The 24,330-nt window shown below is 39.5% G+C and overlaps 1 protein-coding gene across 1 annotated transcript in view; it reads left to right on the forward strand.

Annotated features, from left to right (window-relative positions):
- The window catches only part of NELL1 (neural EGFL like 1), a 288,958-nt gene that overhangs the window by 253,139 nt on the left and 11,489 nt on the right, over positions 1 to 24,330 (forward strand). The window contains exon 16 of the mRNA XM_035892643.1: positions 17,523 to 17,663. Coding sequence (XP_035748536.1) covers positions 17,523 to 17,663 — 141 coding nt within the window. The remainder of the gene's footprint in view (positions 1 to 17,522; positions 17,664 to 24,330) is intronic.

Genomic DNA, 24,330 nt, shown 5'->3' on the forward strand with positions numbered 1-24,330 from the left:
AAATAAGAAGGTGGTGAATAAGAAGAAGGATAATTAACATGAATCTTAGGAATCCAACTGGCTAATTGCACATGAAAGTCTTTTCCGTTTTCTTGGGAATGACAAAAACTGTTTCAACTTAAAAGGAGCAACTGGCAGCATGGTCGGTGTTTCTCAGCAGTTTCAGAGCTGGGTCCTCTGTAGAACTAAAATGATAATGCCCTCTACTCTCCCTTGCTTATAGTCATGGTATTGGAACTAGAAAGCAGTGGTAAAAAATCAGGAGAGTTATTATAACACTGGATTTACTTTTAATTAATTTTTCAGGAGTGTTAATGTGCTGTCTGAAATTGCCTTTCTAATATTTTGCACACAAAAATAAAAGAGCTCGCAAAGATATTTGACTGCACATATTTGGTAATTGTTCTCCTCAGAGGTGCAAGGCTGACTCGAGTTCAGGTGAATGTTTCTATTTCTCTTTCTACATCCCGCTGTAGTCGAATATGTGTGCCGTCCGTGAGTGCCCATGGGAAGGCTGATTGCCTCCCAGGGCTGGGAAGAAGTACGGCGCTCCAAGGGGGATGTTGCTCTCTTCCGTTATGGATGGAGGAGCTGCTGTCTGTGCTGGGGAGTAGAAGCTCTGCCAAGAGGCAGGTCTCTTTATCCAACTAGGCAATTGGGGATCCACGTTTTTTTAGTAAGCTTTTTTAAGTACACATTTTGGAATGAGCTCAGGTACGTTTTGATGTTAACCTGTGGAGACACTGTTTACCAAGGGTAGAGAGTACCGTGGAGTACTTCTGGCGGACATATCTGGGGACAGGCTCCAGGCCAATTCTTTATACGCTTTTCCTTGTCTTCAGTGATCTTTGGCTCAGGATGTGCATGTCCCTTGACTCTAATTTAGTTAGAGGGTACCTGAGTGATATTATTTAGCCCTGTCATTGTTCCCTTGCCTGGCATTCTCTGATGGACGCACCAAATACCCTTCCATAGGAGATGCCTACTTTTCAAAAGGTTGCTTTAGTGTTCATTTCCATCTTGCTTAATCGCATGTCAGTAACAATCATGTAATGATACAGTTACTCCCAGTGACATAATGTGGAGTTACATTTTGGATACTGTATTTTGGAATATTACAGGTACCGAATGACCAAACAGGTAATGACTGAAGTGCTTTACACACACGTGTGCATGTGCACGTACATCAAAGCATTTCGAATTAGTGTTGCAGTGAAACAGCTTGACACTTCAGTTTCAATACAACACAGCCAAGAGATGCTTTGATCTAAGAGCCGAACTGCTCCTTTGGAATAAACAGGACACACTTTGATACGGGGGGGGTGGGGGAAGAAGGAAATTTCATTCAGAACTAAGTTTTCCATCCTGGATTTTTTTTTTAATTTATATTTTATGGTATGAAATATTTTGAAGGTAGTGCTCCATCTATGGTATCGCATCTTCTTCCTGAAAGTGCAGTCCGTGAAGCTGAAGCACGGCCCTGTGTATCCACCCCAGAATGGGCATGGTGTTCAGGGACACAGCGCCTTTAGGTTGTTACACTAAGGTGAAAGCACAGCAGATCTGAGATGGGAAGCTGAACTTTTTTTTTCACCACACTGTGGTCTTTAGTATTGACGCAGCCAGGGCTGGTGTCTTGAAAAATTCCTCTCTGGAAAATTACCCTTCACAAAGTAAATCTAATGTCTGTGGTCAAGGACGCTTTCTCTTTGTCCTTGCCTGTATAACTGTATGCCATGAAATAGCTGCTGTAGATAGCTCCAGGGCTGGCAGTGATTGGTAAAGGGATTTCTTTGTATACTCCCTACTATTTTTAATGGCTTTTAATGGAGGAAGCAATTTTTTTTTTTTTTTAAAGATTTTTGGATTAAGAGCCACAGTTAACCTGAAAAATAAATACATAAATATTCATTTCCTCCCAGGAAGCCCAATTCTTGCCTCATGTTTTTGGTATAATTCTAACAACTTAAAAAGAGGCACTTGTGACTAAAAGCAGTACAAATGAAGGTAAAAATTTAAACTTTGATGAGAAAGGTTATAAAATATGAAAGCTATTAAAGCAATTCAGAAGATTCTAGTCCCACCTCAGAAATGGAGGAATGTTCTACAAGTGCTAATGCCAAAACCTCTCTGTTACGGAGGTCTTCTAAAAGGAAGAATTCAAACGAGGGATGAACGATCACTGGCATGTGCAAGAAGGCACAGAGCTTGTTCATGTATTTGCCAACAGAGCACGCGTGGGTTCTTTGGCTCTGAAAAGGGTAGGAACGCTTTTCTGGAATAGTCAGAGCAAGTAAAAAATACCCAATCTAGGACAAAGCCTCAAAGCATGTCCAACAAAAAGGAAGCTGTTGTATTGCTCAGTGTATCAAATACTTCCTTGCGCTAAGATTGGCAGCTTTTTAAACCTTGCTTTGTACTGTCACCTGAACTTTTTATTATATACCAGGAAAAAGAAACCAACAGGGGAAAGAAAACAGGAAGGTATAAAAATGGATAAAAGAACAATAAAAAGCAGGCAAGGGCTTATTGTAAAATATATCTCCCTTAAAGCATTGTTAGAAGCGCTGTTTTCATATCTTTCAAACTGTTTCCTCCATCCAGTGTCCCTCACTGGACCATTAAAGAGGCCAAACCAGCCCCAAGTAACTTACTTGCCTACATGCCAGCCAAGCAACGCTGCCCTGAAGATGATTTTTTCTAATTCATCCTCAGCTTGCTGAGCAAATGACCTCGCGTTGGTCCTGTGGAGCCCTTCCTCATAGCCGATGCGATCTGTTACAGTTGTTATTGCTGCTGGTGCAAAAGTGCACCAGCTGACCACAGGATGTCTCAAGAGGGCACGTCTGAACAGGAGGCCAGTGTCCACAGAGCAACAAACAGAGGGGAAAAAAGTGAAGGACACGTGAAACAGGCCTTTGAAATACTTGCAGTGGACAGGGAGGAGACGGCTGCCTGGAGAAAATCAATCAGAGGGCGACAGCCTACTCCATGGGCAACTGTAGCAGACACAAAAGGGGGAATATCTCAGGCTGGGCTTTATTAACAGGAGCACAGCCAGGAGACCGAGGGCAGTGATTATCCCCCATTAATCAGTACTTGTGAGGTGACATAACCAGCACCTTGATTGGCAGAAAGCCGTCAGGATGCTCAGCGCTGGAGCACTTGCCCTGTGCAGGGAGTCTGAGGAATGGGACATGTTCAGCCTGGAGAAGACACAGCTTGGCAGGGACCGAACAGCAGCTCCCCAGCACCTACAGGAAGTTACCAAGAAGATGGAGCTAGGCTTTTTACAGGGATGCAGAGAGGGGAGATGAAAGACAATAGATGAAGTGGAATAAGAGAAGTTCCAACTTTTTCCCTGTGGGGAAGAAGCCCAGGGAGGCTGTGCAGTCCCTGACCTTGGAGGTTTCCAAGGCCTGCCTGGGCGCAGTGCCCTTGTGGTGGGCCCAGCTGGGTGCAGCAGCTTGGACCCAAGACCTCCTGACACCTCAGCCAGCCTGACTTAGTCTGAGATTCTGAGGTTCAACTTCTATAAATCCCTTCAGCGCAGTTGTCACCGATTCCTTTTCATGTCGATGCATACATTGCCAAGTGAAATAGAATGTGTCTCACCCTGATTTAGTGGGAGAGATTATGGCTGTCTGCCTTTGAGATAGCCAGCTGAACTTCTTGTTATAGTCAGTGGAGAGCAGCAGGTATTTCTAATGCATGATGCAACTTCTTCTAAGGAGGCATCTGAAGTAGACGTTCGATGAATTGTAGCCTAAAAGCACCCAGCTCTGCATTGGTGATAAATGGGGACCAGATAACTGTAATACACAGACATTCTAGCCATCTGAAGCTAGGTGAGATGGATCTCGCTCTATAATATTTTTGCTTGAAGGGGTTTCAATGTCTTTTGTGGGAATCAAGACTGTTGTGGAAAAGAGGGATACAATTAGCCCTCTACAGCTTACATCAGTTGTACAGGCTGAGCAACAGGTGATTGTCACCTGTTGGAAACTCGGACCTGCAGAAATTATTTCAAAAATCAGGAACAGCTTTTCTTCTTCTGTAAATAAAGGACAGCAGGATAATGTCATTCAGCTCTTTTTTTTTTTTTTTTTTTTCCTCTTCTTTTTTAAAGTCAAAAAGGGCCATGCATACAATTTGGTATCTGACTGCTAGCCAATGGCACTGTAGTAAAATAGCTAACTCTCAGTTTAATGTTCACCTCTCCGTAGGAAGGAAATGTCATTAAAAGGTAGATAGCAGTGTGTACTGCGTATGCAAGTGCTTCATTGTAAGGTGAAAATTAAAGTAATTGAAGAAGAAAGAATTGTGCATTTGGTGAATTAGACTCCTGTGAACTCCTTCTGAAATTCTTGTAAAACACAGGAACAACAGTGGTGCCCTCCCAGATGCCAGCGTGATCCTGCCCTTACTCCAAGTATGTTCCCCGTGGGCACTGCATCCCTCACCTGCCGGTGGCTTTGCCCAACAAATATTCTCAGTCTGGCACAGGCAAAGCTGCCAGCCTTTGTGAACTAGCAGCTGGTGACTCAGGCCTTTGAGTTCTAATTCTGTAGGATAAAAGCTGAGATACACTAAAGAAACACACACAGCCTTTGCTGAAGTAAAGGATTTCACAGAAATACACTTAAATGTGTTTCCTCAGTAATGGTAGTTCCTTCCTAGCTACGCCTTAGAGAGGCAGAGCTGGCTGAAGTGGAAGAGGACTGTAAAATATTCACTTGTTATTCCAATTCCTTCTTGTCTGCTCAAGCTTTCCCCTTTGCTCTTTCACCTTTCTTGGTACCCTCTGTTTATCAATCCAGCAGGATGATTCTACCAGAGCTTCTTGTTAAAATACCAGTGTATGTTACTGGTTTAAACCACATGGAGACAACATCTTAATGGTAGTAACTTCCTATAAGTGGTTGAAGTGACCATATAGGATCAAATTGTAATTTAGATGTACACTTGGATGCATTTCTGAAACAGCTGTATGCAGGCTGTGATGTGATTTGAGCTAAACTTATTTTGACGACTGAAAATCCCTGAGGCCAGAGACTGAATTTTCAGTTACTGAACAATGAGGTAGTTTTACCAAAAAGAAGTCCCTAGAAGCATAATAAACGAACTCTTCTTAAGAAAAAAAGTAGATATTTGACTTCAAGTTAAAGGAAATACGATTTGCATCTAAAAGACTGGTGAATTTTAGGGTTGTATGTTATGTAACTGAAGGATAAGTAATGGAGGCATCCTTTTACTGTATTTAATAAATTAAAAGGTAGTCTGTTGGATTTTTAAGTTGGCACAGGTTAAGAACCAAATGAAATGCACGTCTTGCAATTTGCCTTTTCTCTGCTGTATTTCACAATCAGTATATCTGTGAAAACCTTGGTTTGGAAAGCCAGATATTTTATATTCTGTTTTGGTGGGTCCTAAGTGCTGACAATGGCACGCTGCATGCTTTACTAGTATTTAGTGTTCATTTATTTTAGAGCAACCATTGGCCTAAGTCACTGTCAGGCAGTAAGCATTTTTTTTTTTACTGACTCTCAAGTGATTTAAATCTTACAGACTGCGACGTATTAGGTGCTTTCATATGGCCCTAAGAATAATTTCCACTGCCTGTTAGCATTTGTTGGCTTAGATCATATTTCCTACTGTGGGAAAGCTCCCTCCACAACCCTTTTCTTGCTCGTATGTTCATGATGTTCATGGCTACACCACCGCTGCTGCTGTCCCTGTTCATGACAGGAGTCGCAGTCATGGTGTTGTCTGGAGCAGCTCACCTCTCCCAATCTGATCTGGATCTACTGTGCGTGATGGAGAATGTAGTCTTTGTAGAAAGATTATATGGTCCTTGTGTGAGAAGAAACATACCCAGTGCAATTAGGGAAAACAAATCTGAAGGGACAGTGTAATTGCTTTGGTTTTGGTTCGTTTGGTGGGTTTTTTGGTGGTCGTCCCATCCCTGTCACTCCCCATTGTCTCCCTTCCAATTCCGCTCCCCCCCCTGCCCCCAAGTAGTCATTTTCCATAAATACATATGGGATAGCTATTTTTCGGAGATGCTCATGTTTTTAATTCTTGATGTTCTGGTATCCTGTGTGCCATAGATCAAACTCATTTCACTGATAATGGAGCTCTGAAACGGAGACCCTGCATGCACATACATGCATATAGAAAAACTCTTTGTAAAATGATAACATTTTGTGTGTTCATTAATCTACATACTATCTGAAGTATAAACTGAAGAGCTACTAAAGGTTTCTCTAGTACCAAAAAATTCTGCTTACAAATAAACAGAAAGGCAGAGAAATTTTTCAAGATCGAACACAGGGGCGATGGTAGCACCTGTGTTAAACCTCAGGTAGCTGTTGCTTCTACATTGATTCATTGAATCTTTGCAACCGCCCAGAAAAGCGACGCACTAATGTTTGGATCCTGTATCTGTTTGCGATTCAACAAAGTTCAAAACGATCCTTCTAGTGCAATAAAATCTAGTTTTATGGGCCAGGTTTTGCAGATACGTTTTTGCGAAACAGTTGTATAGGTTTTAAGAGTAAATGACATTGTGGTATTCAAATAATAAAATCAACTATTACGAGAAACTCCTAACTTTGGGAACGCTGTTGAAAAGCAATTACATTCAACTTATATATAATAAAACTTCGTTAATTCAATGAAATGGGGGGCAGAAAACCAGTTTGGATAAATGTGGGGTTTTTTAGTGAGTTAGAGGTTGTATTCATGCAATAAGTAGTGCTGACTGCATCTTCATCCTGACTAATCAAACTCCTTTCAGATAATCAAATAAACAAAGGGTTTTTTCTATTTTTACTTTTTTACAAAGTATGGCAATATTACATAATACTTAGCAAGTATTTTGAGATGAGAGGATGAGAGGTCATATAGAAGTGCAATGTATTTATTATTATTATTATTATTATTAACATTTGATGAGTCCCCTGGCTTTTCATTTAGGATTTTCTACTTATTTCAGTTGCACATTTTTAATTGCTTAGTGAAATGATGTAGTTATATCTCAGAGTTGGTTTAATTGGAATTATTGATGTCTGAAGCAGCACCCAGGCTGGGAAAATGGGGGTCTGATCAAAGTCTGCAACTAATGGTTTAGTGAAGTTAAAAATTCAGTCTGTAATTAAAAAATGAAAGAGCGAGCATGTTCTTTCAAAGCGCACATTTTATGCTAAGGAAACAGTCACTTCTTATTTATTTGGAAGTACTCGTTGCAGCATTTAAAAAGAAGGGTAACTTCAGTAATGACTGAAGTTTTTAATCCTAAATATTTGTTGAGTTTTTCACTTGGAAGATTTTACTGGGTTTATACCTGCTGGTATAATTTATTCTCTTTAGTTATATTTAGAAGTGCGTGTAAAATGGGAAGTTCATTTTAAGATGGGTTTCAAGATTTTTTTGAACTTTTTTTTTTGTAACGGAAACCAAAAATTTCTATTTTCCATGGGGGGATTCTTTCTGAATGTGTCAGTGCGACGTTTGGACTGTTGTGCTTGTTCAGCAAATTTTACTAGATTTTTGGTAACATTTTGACTGATTATTTAGTGCAATGAAATACGGTGCTCTCCAAGTTACCTGGAAAAATGCACTTTTTTTTCATGTTTCTCAAACTTACTGGTTTGTGCATGGGAAATCATAACAGCAAACTGCTTTTCTGACTGTGCACATAGCGTGATGAAGTTTGGAACCTGGGTAAATTTATCTGCACTGGGCACAGGATGGAAGGTGGTGGGACTGGAGAGAAAGTTCAAGCAGACCAAAATACAGAGTGGTTTTTACTTGCATTAGGAACAAAAGGAGATAGGCTAAGTGATGCAAGAGTCTTGATTTCTCTTCTTAAACCACCCTTCCAGTGTTTTGTTATTTGGTATCTTTTGCACAGAGTCTTTTTGTGTACCCTTCTTATTACCAAAACATACAGATATTCCAAGGTGGATGGGGATCTTCCATTGAATGAGAGCAGTTGCAATCTAGTGCCCTGTGTGGAAGACCCAGAAGAAATTCCATCCTTTTTATGAAACTGTGTTCATACATTCTCCAAAAGTACTCGTTTTTATCATTTGCACTGTATTGATCAGCATTTCCTGAACCATTTTCTTCCCTAATTAAGGATGCAGAGAGCTTTACATTATTCCGCTTATGATTTCAAGAGCTCTTTTTACACTGCATGTTTGGGGATTTGCTTCCTTGGGAGAGTTTATTACTGTATGAATGAAAATGCTTTTCTGAAGCTGCTAATCATTTCAAGATTTAAAAAAAACTAATTGAGACTATTTCCCATTATTATTAAACTCTCAGGGGTACTATAGGCCACGCACGCTATTATAATCTAAACCTGCAATTTGGCTTTGCTACTTTTGCCCTTCGGCACAATGGTATACATGGGAATTCTAAGGAGAATGGCCAACACTCCCCCAGCCACAGCAAAGAAAATGTGCTTTTTATCATTTTCTCATCAGCTGCTGCCTCCTGTTAGCAGTGAAATTGTTTTGACAAGTGTTATTTTGTCTGAACCATATTCGATTATGGAAGGGCTCAAACTAATCAAAAGAACTTCCTAACATTGTGGACTACTGGGCTGCAATATAATCTTCCCAATGAAGTGGAGGAGGACTCATCATGTGAGTCATTTCAAAATTGGTTGAGGCAAATCACCGAAGAATGTATGGTAGGGAGCATTTTTCTTTGTCACAGGATGTGCTAGATAAGATAATAGGCTATTTCTATGACTTTTTGATGTTGAACTTTAGCATTTCAAGTGCTAGATGGAGTGATATGTTGGTTATGCATTGTACCTGAAGACTGTGCACAAAGTAGTCTGCTATCACTGGGTAATAATGCTAAGGCTCATCGATGAAGCTTTGAAACACAGAGCCAGCATCATTTGAATGATTCCTCTTTGTGTAGTGCACTGGATTGCAGGCAATTGGTACTTTGGGTAGACAGTGTTGTTTGTCAGTGTCCTGTTTTATAAGAGGTTACATTCATCTTCTGGAGCTCCGATGAACCAATTTGCAGCCTGCACCCAGTTTACTTTAGCAGTTTTCTTTGGAGTAAGCGTTCCTTCTGAGACAGAACTGCAGAATGGTTGAGGCTAGAAGAGACCTCTCTGTGTCCTCTTGTCCAACTCAGGCAAGGCCGTCTAGCACCACTTTCCCAGGACCATGTCCAGACATCTTTTGAATATCTCCAAGGATGGAAGCTCCGCAACTTCTCTGGACATCCTGTGCTAGCGCTCGGTCATTCTTACAGTAAAAAAGTGTTTCCTGATGTTCAGAGGGAACCTCCTGTGTTTCAGTTTGTGCCCATTGCCTCTGGTCCTATCACTGGGAACCACTGAAAAGAGCCTGGCTCTGTACTCTTTGCACCCTCCCTTCAGGTGTTTATGTGCATTGCTAAGATCCTCCTGGAGTCTTCTCTCCTCCAGGCTAAACAGTCCTAGCTCTTTCAGCCTTTCCTCGTATGTGACATGCTTCAGACCCTCAGTCATCTTTGTGGCCTGTCATTGAACCCTCTTCAGTATCACTATGTCTCTTGTACTGGGGAGGCCAGAACTGGACCCAGTGCTCCAGATGTGGCCTTACCTGCGCTGAGCAGAAGGGAAGGATCACTTCCCTCAACCTGCTGGCAGTACTTTGCCAGCCCTTGAGTACCATTTGCCGCCTTTGCAGCAGGGTCACCTTACTGTTTCATGTTCAACTTGGTGTCCACCAGGACTCCCAGCTTCTTCTCTGCCAAGCTGCTTTCCAGCTGATTGGCTCCCATCAACTATTTTGTTTTAACTTATATTCCCATTAGGTAACTCGTCGCAAATTGTGTGATCTTGGCAAAGAATGTGAACTCTTTAATTGCAGCATGCCAAAATTAATTGTCAAAAATACTTTTTTTTTTAGTTCTGATTGATATATTAATCTTTTTATCGGGTATTTAATGAAATTTGCAACGCAGATTTTCTGAAATGTAATTCTGCAATCTGTAATGTTTTTAGTATGATCTTACCAGTCATTGTAAACGAAATTAATCTGAATTTACAGCAGTTATGCTTTGAACTGGCTTAAAGCAGCTTTGTGCATAAAAATACTGTGCTGTAAGGATGGATTTGAACTTTTTTTTTTTAAATCTTCATAATCCCAGCTGTGTAAAAGTATACCTCTGTTTGCTGAGGGCTTCATTGATTACAGCCTATTGACATGATAGACCTCTCCTGTTGATCTTGTTCTCTTATTTTATTCTAGTATGCTTATCTAATGTTCTGAATAGCTGCTTGTGTATAATATATGCAGATACGAGTCCAGTATCACAATGTAATTGAATTAGTAATCAGGGATACTGAACATTCTTCAAAAATAAAGCCCACGTTCATAAGTCAGGAGGTGAATGAAGGTCGGCTTTGCTTCTGTCTGGTTATTTGAGAACATAGAATCATAGAATGTTTTGGGTTGGAAGGGACCCCTAGAGGTCATCTAGTCCAACCCCCCTGCAGTGAGCATCTTTATAGGGAATGGAGAAATGGTGACCTAAATGACAGGACAGTGGACTGGAATTACAAAATTGAGGAGCTTCTCACACATTGGTTTGGGCAACTTTGGGCAATCCACTGTATCTCTCTGCCTTAAATTACCTGTAAATTGCACATGATATCTCTCTATTCCACTGTAGAAAATGTTATAAACAAATTAAATATTGCTGTACTAGTGGTCTGCAGTTGAGTTTCTGTACAGAAATGCTACCAGATTGAGTTACACGGGTAACCTTAGCATGGAGGTCACACACTATTTCTACTTAAGTAGGTAGAAAAAGAATAAATTCAGGGTCCTGACAAAGTGCCCTGCTATGTTCAGGAAGAGCATGATGTTATGAGAGTATGAACTGAGCATTCCTGGAGAGCTGTGGGTTATTGCCAGCAGGTACAAGGTGCTAGTAGGCAATGAGCTAAACTTTTGTCCTGAGGTGGCGAGGCACCAGCCCAGCAATGGTTGGAGTTTAAAAGAAGGCTCTTTTGAACCCATGTATTCCCTGCACCTCACTAGCCAGCTACATCAAGCGTGATGGCAGCATCCTTACAAGACATGGGAAGAGCCCCAGTGCAATAAACATTGGGCTAATAGCCCTCCTGTTTTCAGGATGATGTAATTTGAAAGACTTGTTGACTATAGGCCTCAAATTTAAAAGGAAGTCTCTGCCTCAGATAGAGGCTTAACCTACTAAATGTGAAATCAGTCTGTTTCTGGCTTGTAGAGTGACAATTAAAATCCTGTTTGCAACAGAAACTCAAATGCTATACTGAATATGAAAGAGCTCTTCACCCTGCCTAGGATATCCCTGCCATGCTTTGTCCTGAGCGGAGTAGCTGCAATTCTTATTTCCTACACCACCCAGCAATCTTTAAATATGAGAATAAAAACTTCCTGATTCCAGCTCCAGTGTTGTGAAGTGACATTTATTTGGACCAGCCAGGACCTTTAGGTTGCATACTCCAAGTGTGCTGCATATATAGCGTACAAATAGATGAATATGAGAGCATGAGAGACACATGCGCTAAACTGATAATCAAGACATCATCTTGGAGCACGTATTAAAAATGAATTTCAGTAAATTAGGTGTTATATATTAAAAGAATTAATCTTAAAAATTGCTGGTACAACTAGTCTGTGTTATTATTCTGATACCAATTTAATTCCATTTATTATTGTTAAACTCATCATTCTAAATTTGCACATGGGTTTGAGATGATTAAAAATCTTGATAACCCCAATCCAGAATTACACAATAAAGCACAGAACAGCTGTTCTTTAATTATAATGAGTGGTGGGCACACCTTTCATCCCGGAAAGCCATTTAGTGCCATTAAACTGTTGCGTGGGTTTGATTATTCATGAATTTGAGTTGTATTCACTATCTCAACAAATTTGAAAAGTTTACTGCTGTGTCCTCAAAATAGAAAAATGGGCCAAAGCCGGTACTATTTATTCAGGCAAAACTACTCCTGCCTGAGAAGGAACTGCAAAGGCCAATGTAAATATAATGCAATTAAAATCAGTCTGTGAAAACAGCCGTGACTGCTGAGGAGAGAGAAATACGTTATTTGGTGCTGATTGTCTGCCCAAAATCTCCTAATGAGTTAAAATGAAAGTAATTAAAAAAGAGGCTAAATGTCGAGGAAAAATTTCTTGTGCAACTATTCCTAAGCCTGCTACTGGCGTCAGTCAGAGAGACGGGGAATCTGTATCACCTGAGACAAGCTATGAGACAAGAAATTGATGATTAAAAATGTCAATAGATAGGGCTCAGACAGATGTCTTGCCTGTCCTTTCTGATTTTTATTATCTCCATAGTCTTAAGAATGAACTGGCCCCGTGAGATTGAGCGACAGCCACGAGTCACTATTCAAGTGTAACTAAATTGTAGAGTTATCTGTGTTCTTCTAAGTTACCATTTGTTTAATAGCTAAATTGCTGTACTGTTGCTGTGTCGTTGGTATTCCAGGCACGCTGGTTTGTAAACCTGTGACAAGGTCGGAGTGTCGTAGCCTCTGCTACTTCGCACTGGGAAAATCCAGCAGACGTTAAGGGTGGCTGTTGCTGATGTATTTCTGCTTCGTATAGCATATGTTTAAAAATAAATGCAGGCCCTTCTTGGTAACTGTAGCGAACTGTCAAAGCTAATGTATTTAATAGTGTAGCCAATATAAGAGTTAATAATAAAGGATAAAATTCAGCCTTTATACAAGTTTATGTAAAACAGTAGAATTATTATTTGCCTATATCAACTGGATTTGGCAGAAAGGTAGGCAGGTGGGAGATTTTTTTTTTTTTTTTAGAGGGAGAGAGACTTTTTCATCTCTGCTCATCCAAAGTAGTTGTCTTTGCTTTCAGGGTTTATTTGAAGTAGTCGAATGACTCCTTTGCAGCGGGGAAGCTGTTTGCATAGTGCTGTCAGCGACGTTCCTTTCTTGCTATCTCCGTCTCGTGGAAGTGAGGCTCGTGCGAGAGCAGGGGATGGGAAGAGGCTGTATTTTACACAGAACTTGTGCCTCAGTTGGCTGGCTGAATTTTTCTGGTGGTTTTATGTTGATGAAGAATGCTCTTAAGGTGGAAAACAAAGCTGTAATTCTCTGGAGTTAACTGTCAGGGTACAATTTTAATTCAGGAAGCTTGAGACCTGCGTGATCCGTTCTTGTTAGTACAAGCTTTTTCTGCTTTTAGGTCTCCCGATCAACAGAGAGCTAAAGATAAGGATCTTATATTTTTGGCATGAAAAAGAGCACAGTAAGAGTTTGATGAACAGACACTTTTACAATAAAACTCTTCTGTCTCATTGAAACTGTAGATTGCTAGCTATTACATGACACTGAACAGTTTGCCTTTCAGTATTATCCCACAGTGACTTAAATGTGATGAGGCCTTAGAAAAGATTGAATAATTTTAATTTTACTTTTTCACTGGGATCTGAAGCCATTGTGTTTTATTTTGAGGTAAATTATCCTATTTATCTTGTCTGCATAAATACCTTTATGAATAATGCAAGAAGCTGTGATGGTAAAAGTAAAAAATTACAGACCTGTCCTTAAAGGACAGGATTAACATCCTGCAAGAGCTTATTCAAAACCAACCGGTGCCTTTATTCCACAATACAAAAATGTGCCATTTTTGAGCTTTTGCAAAGCCATTATATCGGAGTGTTGCCAGACCCGTTAACAATTCTGTACTAATGACAGTTAAATAACCGAGTGGGGTAAAAGCATGCAAGGGAACAGTCTGTACAGGATCTCATTTTCCACGGATGCTGTATGAAGGCTTAAATGAAAAAATTGCAAAAATAGTTCCACGGGTAAGAGCAGCAATGTCTTATGTTGAATTATGGCTAGAAATGAAAAATATTTCACTTAATGCAAAGGTAGTGCAGATATTTAGATGAAGACTACAGAAGCAAATTAAGGTTATGGGAAATTTTCATTTCCCAAGGAAATTGAGGGCAGGCAAGACCCAGAGCATGGGAACACAGCCAAAAAATGTCCACCTTCTGTTTCCTGTGGCCTGTGTCATTACAGAGTTTCTGAACAGGTTTTTCTGTGCCCCTTGGAAGAATGATTATAATTTTCATACTGTTTTCACTCTCAGGTCAGAGGTATACACTTTCATTTCAGCTTAGCGTAGCTTTATGAAGAAAGTGTATATAACATATTCTGGTAAGCGTCTGCACACACAAAACACCCATGCACACACAAATAGTGCATGTATAGCTCAAATTCTATAGCAAAACCCAAACCCAGACTTTGATAGAAAGATATTCATCCTGAGGTAAGTATGAAAATGTAGGGCTAGGATCTAAAGATGAAAAGCAAAGATGAAGAAAGGTAAATTGATTCTAATTCCCTGAATTGGCCATTATGTATAGCAACATCTTCCCATGCAGAGATGTCTTCAGAAGCCATAGTATGTCCAGATGGAAATGATCTGTTAGGTGAACTAAGTAATGTTATGGTATATGATAAACCATTTTATAAAGCTGTTATTTGAAGTTCCCTCTTGGGATTAGGAGCATCTTAAAACATTCTGAGTTTCTAAAACAAATCCATAATATTTTCGTATACCTGCAGAGATACGTTTATACATCCGTAGGCGAAGCTTACAGACCTAATCATAATATTTTCTCCCCTTTTGCTCTTTGTGTACATCATTTTAAGCATGGGAATGAGAAACTGCAATGTATTAGACAAGCATGGGGCTGGTAATGACGTGTTGCCGAAGGAATAGCAACTGGCTGCAGACGCAGGGGAAGGGTTGCTTCCCCATTGCCCTCCCTGCACCGTCAGCCTGGCCCATCTCCAGCACTCATACACACATGCACGCACGCGTGCGGGAGAAGGCTGGCCTGTGAGGAGCAAGGAGGAGTGCTGAGTTCAACCTGAAGAGGAGCAAGGCACCTCCCGTAAGCTGGAAATGGCTCTAGGAGAGGAGAGGCAGTGGTAGGGAGCAGAGCTTGAAGGATTTTTTTACTGGTTACTTCTGCATCAACAGTGTCTTTTGTGGCAGATTTTCCCAAAGCAGCCTGCCCAGCATCTCCATTTTCCTCATCCTCTCTCGCTGGCGTGGGTAGGCCAGTGCTGGCGTAACTCCACTGTTTAAGAAGATCAAGGAATTAAAGGAAGAACCTATACAACTGAAAGCAAGTCCATTTTTCCAGCTCTGCTGGTTTAAGAAATTGGTTTGTTTCTCCCTAAACATTGGTGGACAGAAGCTATAGACAGGTATGGTACTGCCACAATAAAGTCTTGAAATAGTTCTGTGTGTTACTTTATTTTTTGAGATAATCTAGAGAGGCTTGTACATTGATGCTCTTCTTCCATTAAGTAACTGCTGCTTAGTTCTGGTATCCTGGCAGAGAGGCTTTCTGAGAAGTAATCTACCAGTCAATTAGTATCCTACACCATGAGCCTAAATCAAATACACTTTCAAAAGGGCTCAAGTTTAGAAATGAACTTTAGGAAAACTCTATTGATTTTGTAAATTAAAAATGTAAAATTGAATGGATAGAGGTCAGTAGAGGACTGACCCAAGGAAGCAATCTTTAAACAGGAACATACTCTGATTCAACACTGGGGAAGGAGAAGAAAGCAAGAAGAAGGATTCATTTGCAATTGACCTGCAATAGCAAAGTCATTCACTTTCCAAATAGGATTAAACTTGTTCCATCAGCCATGACATGTGAAAAGATCATGGTTATAAATTCCATTTGCTGTAATGAATTGAAAGTGTCTGAGTTTGCAAGAAGCACTCATTGTTGATGGACAGCTAGATTTGTGCAGTGTTTTAACACTAAAATTAGCTTCTACAAAATAAAAAGTACAGAAAAGGTGGCAGCAGTGACAGATTTTAAAGCATAAAAAAATTGACTTTATTGGTAGATGGAAGCCGAATAAAGCTAGAAATAAATAGTGGTTATAACCCCGCTATGTAGATCACTTGCTTCGTTCTTAAGTGAGGGTCAACACAAAACTGGGAAAAGGCATTTATTTAGGTTTCTCACCATATTTCAACAAGGATAAATATTGTTACTTAAATGAGGAAAAATCAAACTTTTCTATGGTATTGCTTGTAAGATGTACGAAAATGGAATTGTATTGAAGGATGCTTTGTTCAAATCAATTTTAGCGTGCATCAACATGACTCCACTGCAGTCCATGAAACCATATTGGTGTATGAATTTCTAAATTGAGATAGAAGCTACGCTCTGTGGTTACTTGATAACCTTAATGCAGTCTTGCATCAGGATCATGAGACGTCTGTAGTTTGATGCTTGCAGAACTAAATGGAGTTTCAGAACCTCTTTTCCCCAAAGTTTTTGTGTCTTACACAATTTTATGAACATTTTACATGTGCCAATTGCCAAGAAAAAATCTTAATAGGTAAAAATGGCTAATATTTTTGAATAGCTTGAGATTCATTTTTATTGATAAGATACCCAGCTGAAAACTATCCAAGATTTAAAAAAAAAAAAAAAAAAAAAAAAAAAAAAAAAGCTTGAGCTAAACAGAGGAACGAAAATATAATAGCTTCTTAAATTACTGCAAGGTTAACATATAATTAATTTGCTAATTTTAATTACAACCCTACAAAATGTGCTGAAAAATGCTCAAAGGGGAGAAGCAGCCAGGTGCCAGCCATGATTAACCAAGGTTACCAGCAATTATGAGGTCTCTATTAACCATGTTACAGAAATTTGAAAAACTCTTTTGTAAGACCAGCGTATTTATTGAAACACAGCAGGGTTTTCGTCTTGCTGTACCTGTCCCTTGCTACAGCCTGGCTGTCATTTGCTTCACTCTTTTCCAGCTAAACGTTCTATTGCAGCTGAAAGACGACTGCTTTTTCTGTTTGTCACACACTGTTCTGCAGGTACTAGGTATTTATTTTGGTCATCTAAACAAAAGAGATTAAGTATTGTTTGCAGAGTGCTCTGAGCACCTTTAGTGCCAGATAGCTGCAAATATCGCAGCCGAACATTAGAAACACAAATCCTGAAGAAGATGCTTTTTCTTTCCAAGGTGTCCTGGGACGTGCAGTTTGTAAAGCAGGAACACTGCTGAAACTGCTTGTTCAGTGGAGAACCTTTCCTGCAATGCTTCATATGCACAAGGCAAACCTAACTTCTGAGTTAAAGACAAACAAAGAACAAAAAAACCCTGCATGTTTGCTTTGAATTTTAAACAAATCATGGTGCAAACAAATGTCTTGTATGTATCAAATGCCATGATGTATTATTGTTCTTTTTCATTGTTGTTTAGGTGAATCGTGTTTTAAGTGTCTGTTGTTTGGAACCGTAATAAACCTTGATCCATCTATTAAAGGAAGACTTGAAAAAAAAAAAAAAAAAAGAAAAAACAAGAAAAAACCAACAAGATAAAAAAAAAAAAACAAAACAAAACTAAAGCATTGGTGTCAAAGGAAATTAATTTCCTGGCTGGCTTGTGTTTTTCTCTGAGGCAGATATTGATGAGTGTGCAGAGGGGATCATTGAGTGTCACAACCATTCACGCTGTGTTAACCTCCCAGGGTGGTACCACTGTGAGTGCAGAAGCGGTTTCCATGACAATGGAAGCTATTCTCTTTCCGGGGAGTCCTGTGTTGGTAAGCAATGATCAGCATAGCGCTTTTTTTTCCTCCTTCTGCATGGTATTATAAAGTGACTATTGAGACACTGTCCTGAGCAGTTACTGTGTTTAAAGGCTAAAATGAGAATGCAAGCGAGCGTCTGTGTTTGTCAGCATCCCAGCCATGCGGCGTGGGTGCCAGTTCAAGGCACGTCGCATTTTTGAATGGTTATTACAGGAGGGAGGCAGTCGGAGCATCCAAAGTGTGACTTATTGTGCTTTGCCATTTATCATAATAAGTTGCTGTAAAACCTGAAGCGAAAGTAGGCTTTCTGGGGAGCGTAATAGGCCACAAAAGGGGAAGAGCTGATTTTCCATTTTCAAATTTCAGCAGAGCGATACGAGAACGCATTTGGGGTATGTCCGTGTTGCTTTGATTTGTTTGTTTTGCGTTATTTGGCATCTTCATCATTTTATTTTTAGAATTATGCAAATAGCATCAATCACTGTATGCACCATATTTGCAGAATAAAGCCCTAAGAGCACAATCGCAAAGGAATTTTTAAAGGGTGCAGAGGAGTTGGTTGGTTGTTTCTGTGGGAGGACGAAGGAGGAGGCTTCGTGAGGATTCAGTGCTGGTTCTTGCAGTCTGGTTGCCCTCGACTGGCTGTAAGAGTTTGTGTGCCACTACAGCAAGTAAGCAGTAATAAAATCACAGGGAAGATGATAATTGTGCCTTTCCACCTTTTTACTTACTCTCAGAAGCCTTATATATAATTCCTGTATGATATTTTATCAGAGGAGTTTAAAACTATTTAGAAAGGAACCCTTTTAAACTTCTATAGAGAAACAGATCAACGTCTCTTATTTCTATGTCCCTTCTTTGGAATTTCAGTTACTTCATCTCTACTCAGTTCTATGAGTTTTCTATAAAAGCTTTTCTGCTTCTTCTGTCAAAGAGGCTTTTTTAACACTGTAAATGTCATTTGTCATATCTATAGGTGCAAAGGGCTCTTTCTAAGATTAAAATATACAATTAAAGTAAAATTTAAAATAAAAATTTATAGAAAAATGTATAAATTTACTTGTAACTTGTAACAAACATACCCATCTTTTAAAAATCTTGGCTATTACGAGACCTTGGGAAGAGATAGCATCATGATTTAAAAATGCAGAGGAACAATAATTATTTTCAAACCCAATATTTTGTAGATCGTCCAGTTATATTAGCTTTTTGCACATTGTCCTAAGCTGACAGGGAGCTCAATAAAATCACAGCAGCGAACTTCATTGGGGTGGCTGTGTAAAAAATGGCAAATTCTACAGCATTTTGTGACTTAAGAAATAAAACACCACGTGAAGGTCATATATTTCTAAACAGATTCCCTAATATTAAGAGTTCTCCTTTGGTTTATTTAAATACCATAAAAGGAATGACAGAGGGAGCGATGTTGGAAATACTTGCTTTGTGAGAAGTCAAAGCAACATGATGTAACCTTCAAAAAGCCCTGAGGCAACCTGGGGATAAGGGGCATTTGTAGCGCTCCAGGTGCCTACCTGTACTGCTTGCACAGGGAACCACGTTCCTTGCCCAGCTGACCTTACGTAGCTGTTCTGGGACAAAGATGATCTAGGGCTCAGGCTGGTCTTGGGAGAAGACAGGTAGATAGACAAGACTGTGGTTTTGAATGGCCTGTAGCTAGGGTCAGTTGCTGTAAAGGTCAGTGTTGCTTACATTGCGTCTCTACTAAACAGAAGGGCACTTGGCTACCTCACAGGAAAAAGGAGCCCAAAATGTTCCCTATTCTGTGGAGATGGAAGGGATGAGGTTTTGTGAAAAGAAACTGCCCTCGTTTTGACCTCTGCAGCATGCTGGAAGTTCGTAAGGTGAGGTGCTCATCTTGCCATATGCAAGTTGTAAACAGAATGTGAAATTAGTGAGGTTATTTTGACTAAATAGCTTTTCTGAACCATCTGCTGCAGGGTACCAGCGAGGAAGAGAATAAACCAGTTTATTTTATTTCATTATACTGGTTAACCAATTAAAAATTAATTGAAAGATTCTGCTTGCCCATACTGACAAAGAAATTTCAAACCATGATGTTTATTTTAAAGGGCAACTAAGAATTGGTCAAAATGACTGATAGATAACACTAAACATTCTAGCTAAAACTCGGTTTCTTGAACGCTGACTTTCATCACGTTACAGAGCTTGTTTGCATGGTGGAGTATTTAGAGTCAGGGCCAGAGTCATGCACACTATTTCAGATAAAAGAGGGTTTGTGTGCTTAGCAACAGCATTTTGTCCGGGCATATTTTACAGACTCTATACTGAAATCCTTGTATGTACCTGAGGTGGATTTGGGCCACTGCCCTTCGGTATGTTTGGAAACCTTTCTTCTCCATCCCAGGAGGACAAAACTCGGAGAACAAATAAATAGGCTAAGAATATAAGTAAAAAAAGATTAACATAGCTCTGCCACCAATAATAATAATAATATATGAAAATCATAAGGCAATGGGAGGGAGCCCTCAGCTCTGACAGATTGCCCAAAGCCCAGGCAGCCAGTTGCTTTTGCTTGATGCATTTGTGTATCTCTTGGTTAACCCCCTTTCCCTCTGGTTATATGTAGGTGGTCCTGGAGCTGAATCATTGCTCACGGTGTCTCTGCAGTGCTTGCAGAACATGAAAAAAACTAACGTCTGTTTGAGAAGTGATGCGGTACCTTAGTGCTTCTAAAAGCTTTTTTCCCATTGACTATGAGAAAATAGTGAAGTTTGTTGCCTGGCAAGGGACAAATGTGTAAATCAACAGATGTGTCAGGGAAGGTCATGATTATTGCACCGGAGCTTGTGTAATAAAGATGTATGGCTTAGCCAGGCCCCTTCAAGCTTGGGAAAATTCTTTTATTGCTCAAAATATCAACTGAAGGCAGCTTTGAAAAGGGAATATATTTCCATGGACGTGTTTTTCTAAAAGATGTCGGCTGCATAAGGTGATGGCAAGCGGGCTCAAATTAAGAGAATGTAATTTAATTTCCAGCACTAGCATTTTTATGAGGCACTGGCCTTTCACAATGTGTTATTAAGAATACTGCTTGCAGACAAAAGACAATTGCTATACTAAGTTGCTACCAAAGTTTGCCTGGCAATTAGAACATGTAGGCTATAGTTGCTAGGTTGTTGGGTTGGGTTTTTTTTTTTTCTTTCTTTAATAGGAGCTTTGCCACACTTAAAGGTAAACAAACAAAAATACTTTATAGAGAACTATGAGTTGTCACATGATACATATCCCAGTATCAACTACTACCGACTGATGCCATATTGAAGCAACTGGCATACGTTGTGTTTTCCCTGCACAATGTACCTGTTGCCAAATACTGCTACCTCGTAAGGTGAGCACTGAATAAACCCTCACCACTGAATTTTCAGTGATAACCTTTAAAATTATCAGAACCAAAAGAAGGGTAAAAGAAATGGCAAAGAAATGCTGGGAAGTTAATAAAGTCTCACAAAACTCGCTCCTATCTAGAACAGAAAAATAAAAGCAAATTAAATTCTACTTTTTAATCTCCATCTCTCTTTTAAGTGAGATGCTTCTGGTCTGTAGAGCGCTGCTCAGATGCTGGAGTGCAGAATTCCCGATTCCATTTTTTTCATGTTTCTGAGTCTCTATGTTGTGACTTGCAGGCACAGAAGGAAGAACAACCAAGGCAGCAGTCCCTGGCTGCTGCTGCTGTTGTTGTTGTTGTTATTATTATTACTTTCTTTAAGAATCAGTGCAAATTTTATAGGGAAGCTTAACACAGACCTTCCTCCTACCAAAACCCACAGGACTCACCATGTGTTTCATCCTGAAAGGTTGCATCACTGGACCTCACAGCAGGGTTAGAGTAGCTGTGGGGAAATGAGAGCTGGAAAAAGGCAGGAGTCAGCGGCTTGTGAGAGAGACCTCCACATGTTGGGCTCCTCCAAAAGCCAGGTGCAGCTTGAGGGTCAAGTCTGAATGGGTTTAAAATAAATTCCTGAAGCTTTCATATACTCCATAGTATGCCACAGTGTTGTCTGTTCCCTAGATTAGAAAGTAAGAGAAATGGAGGTTTGTTCTTTGTTTATTTTGACCCCTTTCTGTGTCAAACAAAAAGCTTGACCCATCTTTTGAAAATCTTCCTATATGCTTTTCTATCTATCATTAGAGAAGTGGTACCTAGAGAGAAATGTTTGTGTATGATACAGAGCGTCCAAGACCAACTCTAGAAGCTACTGGTTTATGACTTTCTTCTGTTCTGCTCATAGAATTTCTTACAGCTCCTATCATCAGCATCTGTGTGGATTTTATCCTGCAAAATAAAAACTATCTTGCTTACTTTCCATTTAGTAAATGCTGATTCTTGTATTCTGAGAGAAAGTTGCATTACCTGCCTTCAAGATAACTGTGTTTAGTCATTTCTATATTTCTAGAAACCATTAGTAAATCCTATATTCAGAATCTAATTTACTATGCAGTGTTCTTTAGTAGACCATTCTGGTTTTACAGAATAAAAGTACTATCATAAAATATTTTCTAATTCAAACTGAATCTGTTCAGTGATTTTTTTTTTGTATTTTTTTTTCCCAAAGACTAGTCCAAATCACTTGGATTTAGAAAGACGGCAAATACATTAAGTGACAAGTTGCCTGTGAAAAATGATATGTCAAAACAGTGTTTAGTTAACTTGTACATACATTGGTTTGGGAGCCCAGCATCCATTTTTCACATTAACATTATACTGTAATGGTTTAATGTACCATAACAGTTAAAATTAGCACATTAGTAGGGTTCTTTCTTCTGCAACAGCTTATCATGATATTACAGAGCACCACACTGCATGACTTGCTTGCACACATTTATTAAGGTGCTATGGAAAAGTCATACCATTAAAACCTGAATAGCCTTGAAAACTAGGAAATGAAGTAGCTAGGGATTGGTTTAAAATTTCAGTGAAACCAAGTTAATGAACTTGGGTTGATATGTACAGTCATGCTTGTCTTCTACCCCATTCAAACACAGTGGCCATGGGACCTCTCATGATATCCGAGGCAAATTACTTCTCGTTACAGCCAAAAAGGATGGAAAAGGAAATTGCATCGCAGGGGATTATTCTATTCCATTTTGATTCTGATTTCTTGTCTGTCTGCATTACCAAGCTATCTTTGTGTACTTTGAGAGTATACTGGGAAATGAGCACGTCTTGGGTGGTTTGTTTTTTCTTTTCCCATCCACAAAATGTGACTAGTTGCATTGCGGCTAAAATACATATGATCAGTACTTGTTGCTGTACATTTGTTTAAAGAAACGCAGCTTAGGAGTGTTTGAAGAGTGAAGATCTTCACCACTTTTAAGGTAATCCCGTGCAATATTTGAGGTGGTGTGTCTTGGCAACGGTCACTTTGCCGTTGGCTATATCTTGTTGACAGAAAATATCATAAGGCCAGCATTACGAGCAAGTTTCTGATTATGATCATTTCCACTATATCCTCACATTTCCTTGGAAAGGAACTGTGTGGAGCTGGGAAGTAAAGCTCTGCCACTTTTACTTGTGTTAATTAGTAGTTTACGTCACAGATGATCTCAATATAATGAATAAGATTGCAAAGTCCTGTTCCAGGTGTGAAAATGAGATTGTTTTCACAGGCTGACAGGATGCAATGAAAGAACTAATCCCCCCCAAAAGTCAAGACAGATATCTTGTTCTTGAATGTACTTGTCCGTTGGTTGCTTTGTTTATAAATATTTCGTCTTCCTCCTACCTAGTGTTGTTATAATGAGAAATAAGATTTGTGTACAGTTTTGCCTTGCCCAGCATTAAATGTTCCAGTTTTGGGCCCGCATCTTCTGAAGGCAGTTGTGGAAACGCAAACAAAACCTGAGAGGAATGTGGGGAATTTGAGCTGAGCAAGGATTTGAATAATATAAAAATAATCTATAAGGAAGAGTCTTATCATACAGTTTTGACATTCATTAGGAGATTGTTTCGGACATGTTTGGAATTTTAAACTAGGCTAATTTTTCAACACCTAAGTAGAGACATTGATTCCTGTTGTTAAGAGAAATTTCACACTAAATAAGAGTACTTTCTCCCATATTTTGCGTAGCCATCTACATGCTGATCTCATGTCAGTATGAGTGAGTCCATTTGATCTCCATTAAACTGAACTACTTTCTTGAGCTACCAATATAGGAACATTTGCCTGGCGGTTTTTTCCTTCCTCACACCCCAAACTGACTTGAGGCTGAAAGAGTGAAAGGGACAAAAACATGTTACACTTATAACTTCTTTTTCTGAAGTTACTGGGAACACTGGCTGTTTGTTCTGACTTTTAAAAATGCAATCAACAACAAGAAAAAACTGCCAAAGGGATGTTCTCCGAAAATCAGCTCTATTAAAAGTTCAGCGGGAAATGAGTGTACTGTCCAAGCCTTTTATATTTGATTAATGACTAAAACTTTTAAATAATAAATGCCATAAAATAATAAGTAACCATCATTTGCATAAAGAACGAAAAAAACCGAGCAAACTGAGCAGCAATTAGGAATTTATGTTCACGCTATGTTACTCAGCTTTGCTTGATTGGTTCCTTTGTCAAAAATGTCCCATTTACCAGTTTGGGCTGCTCTTAATGGGAGCATCCTTTTTGTGTGTGCTAAACGGAGAACAGCAGCA

Source organism: Egretta garzetta, unplaced genomic scaffold, assembly GCF_000687185.1.
Source record: "Egretta garzetta isolate BGI_Z169 unplaced genomic scaffold, ASM68718v1 scaffold454, whole genome shotgun sequence".
Classification (NCBI taxonomy): domain Eukaryota; kingdom Metazoa; phylum Chordata; class Aves; order Pelecaniformes; family Ardeidae; genus Egretta; species Egretta garzetta.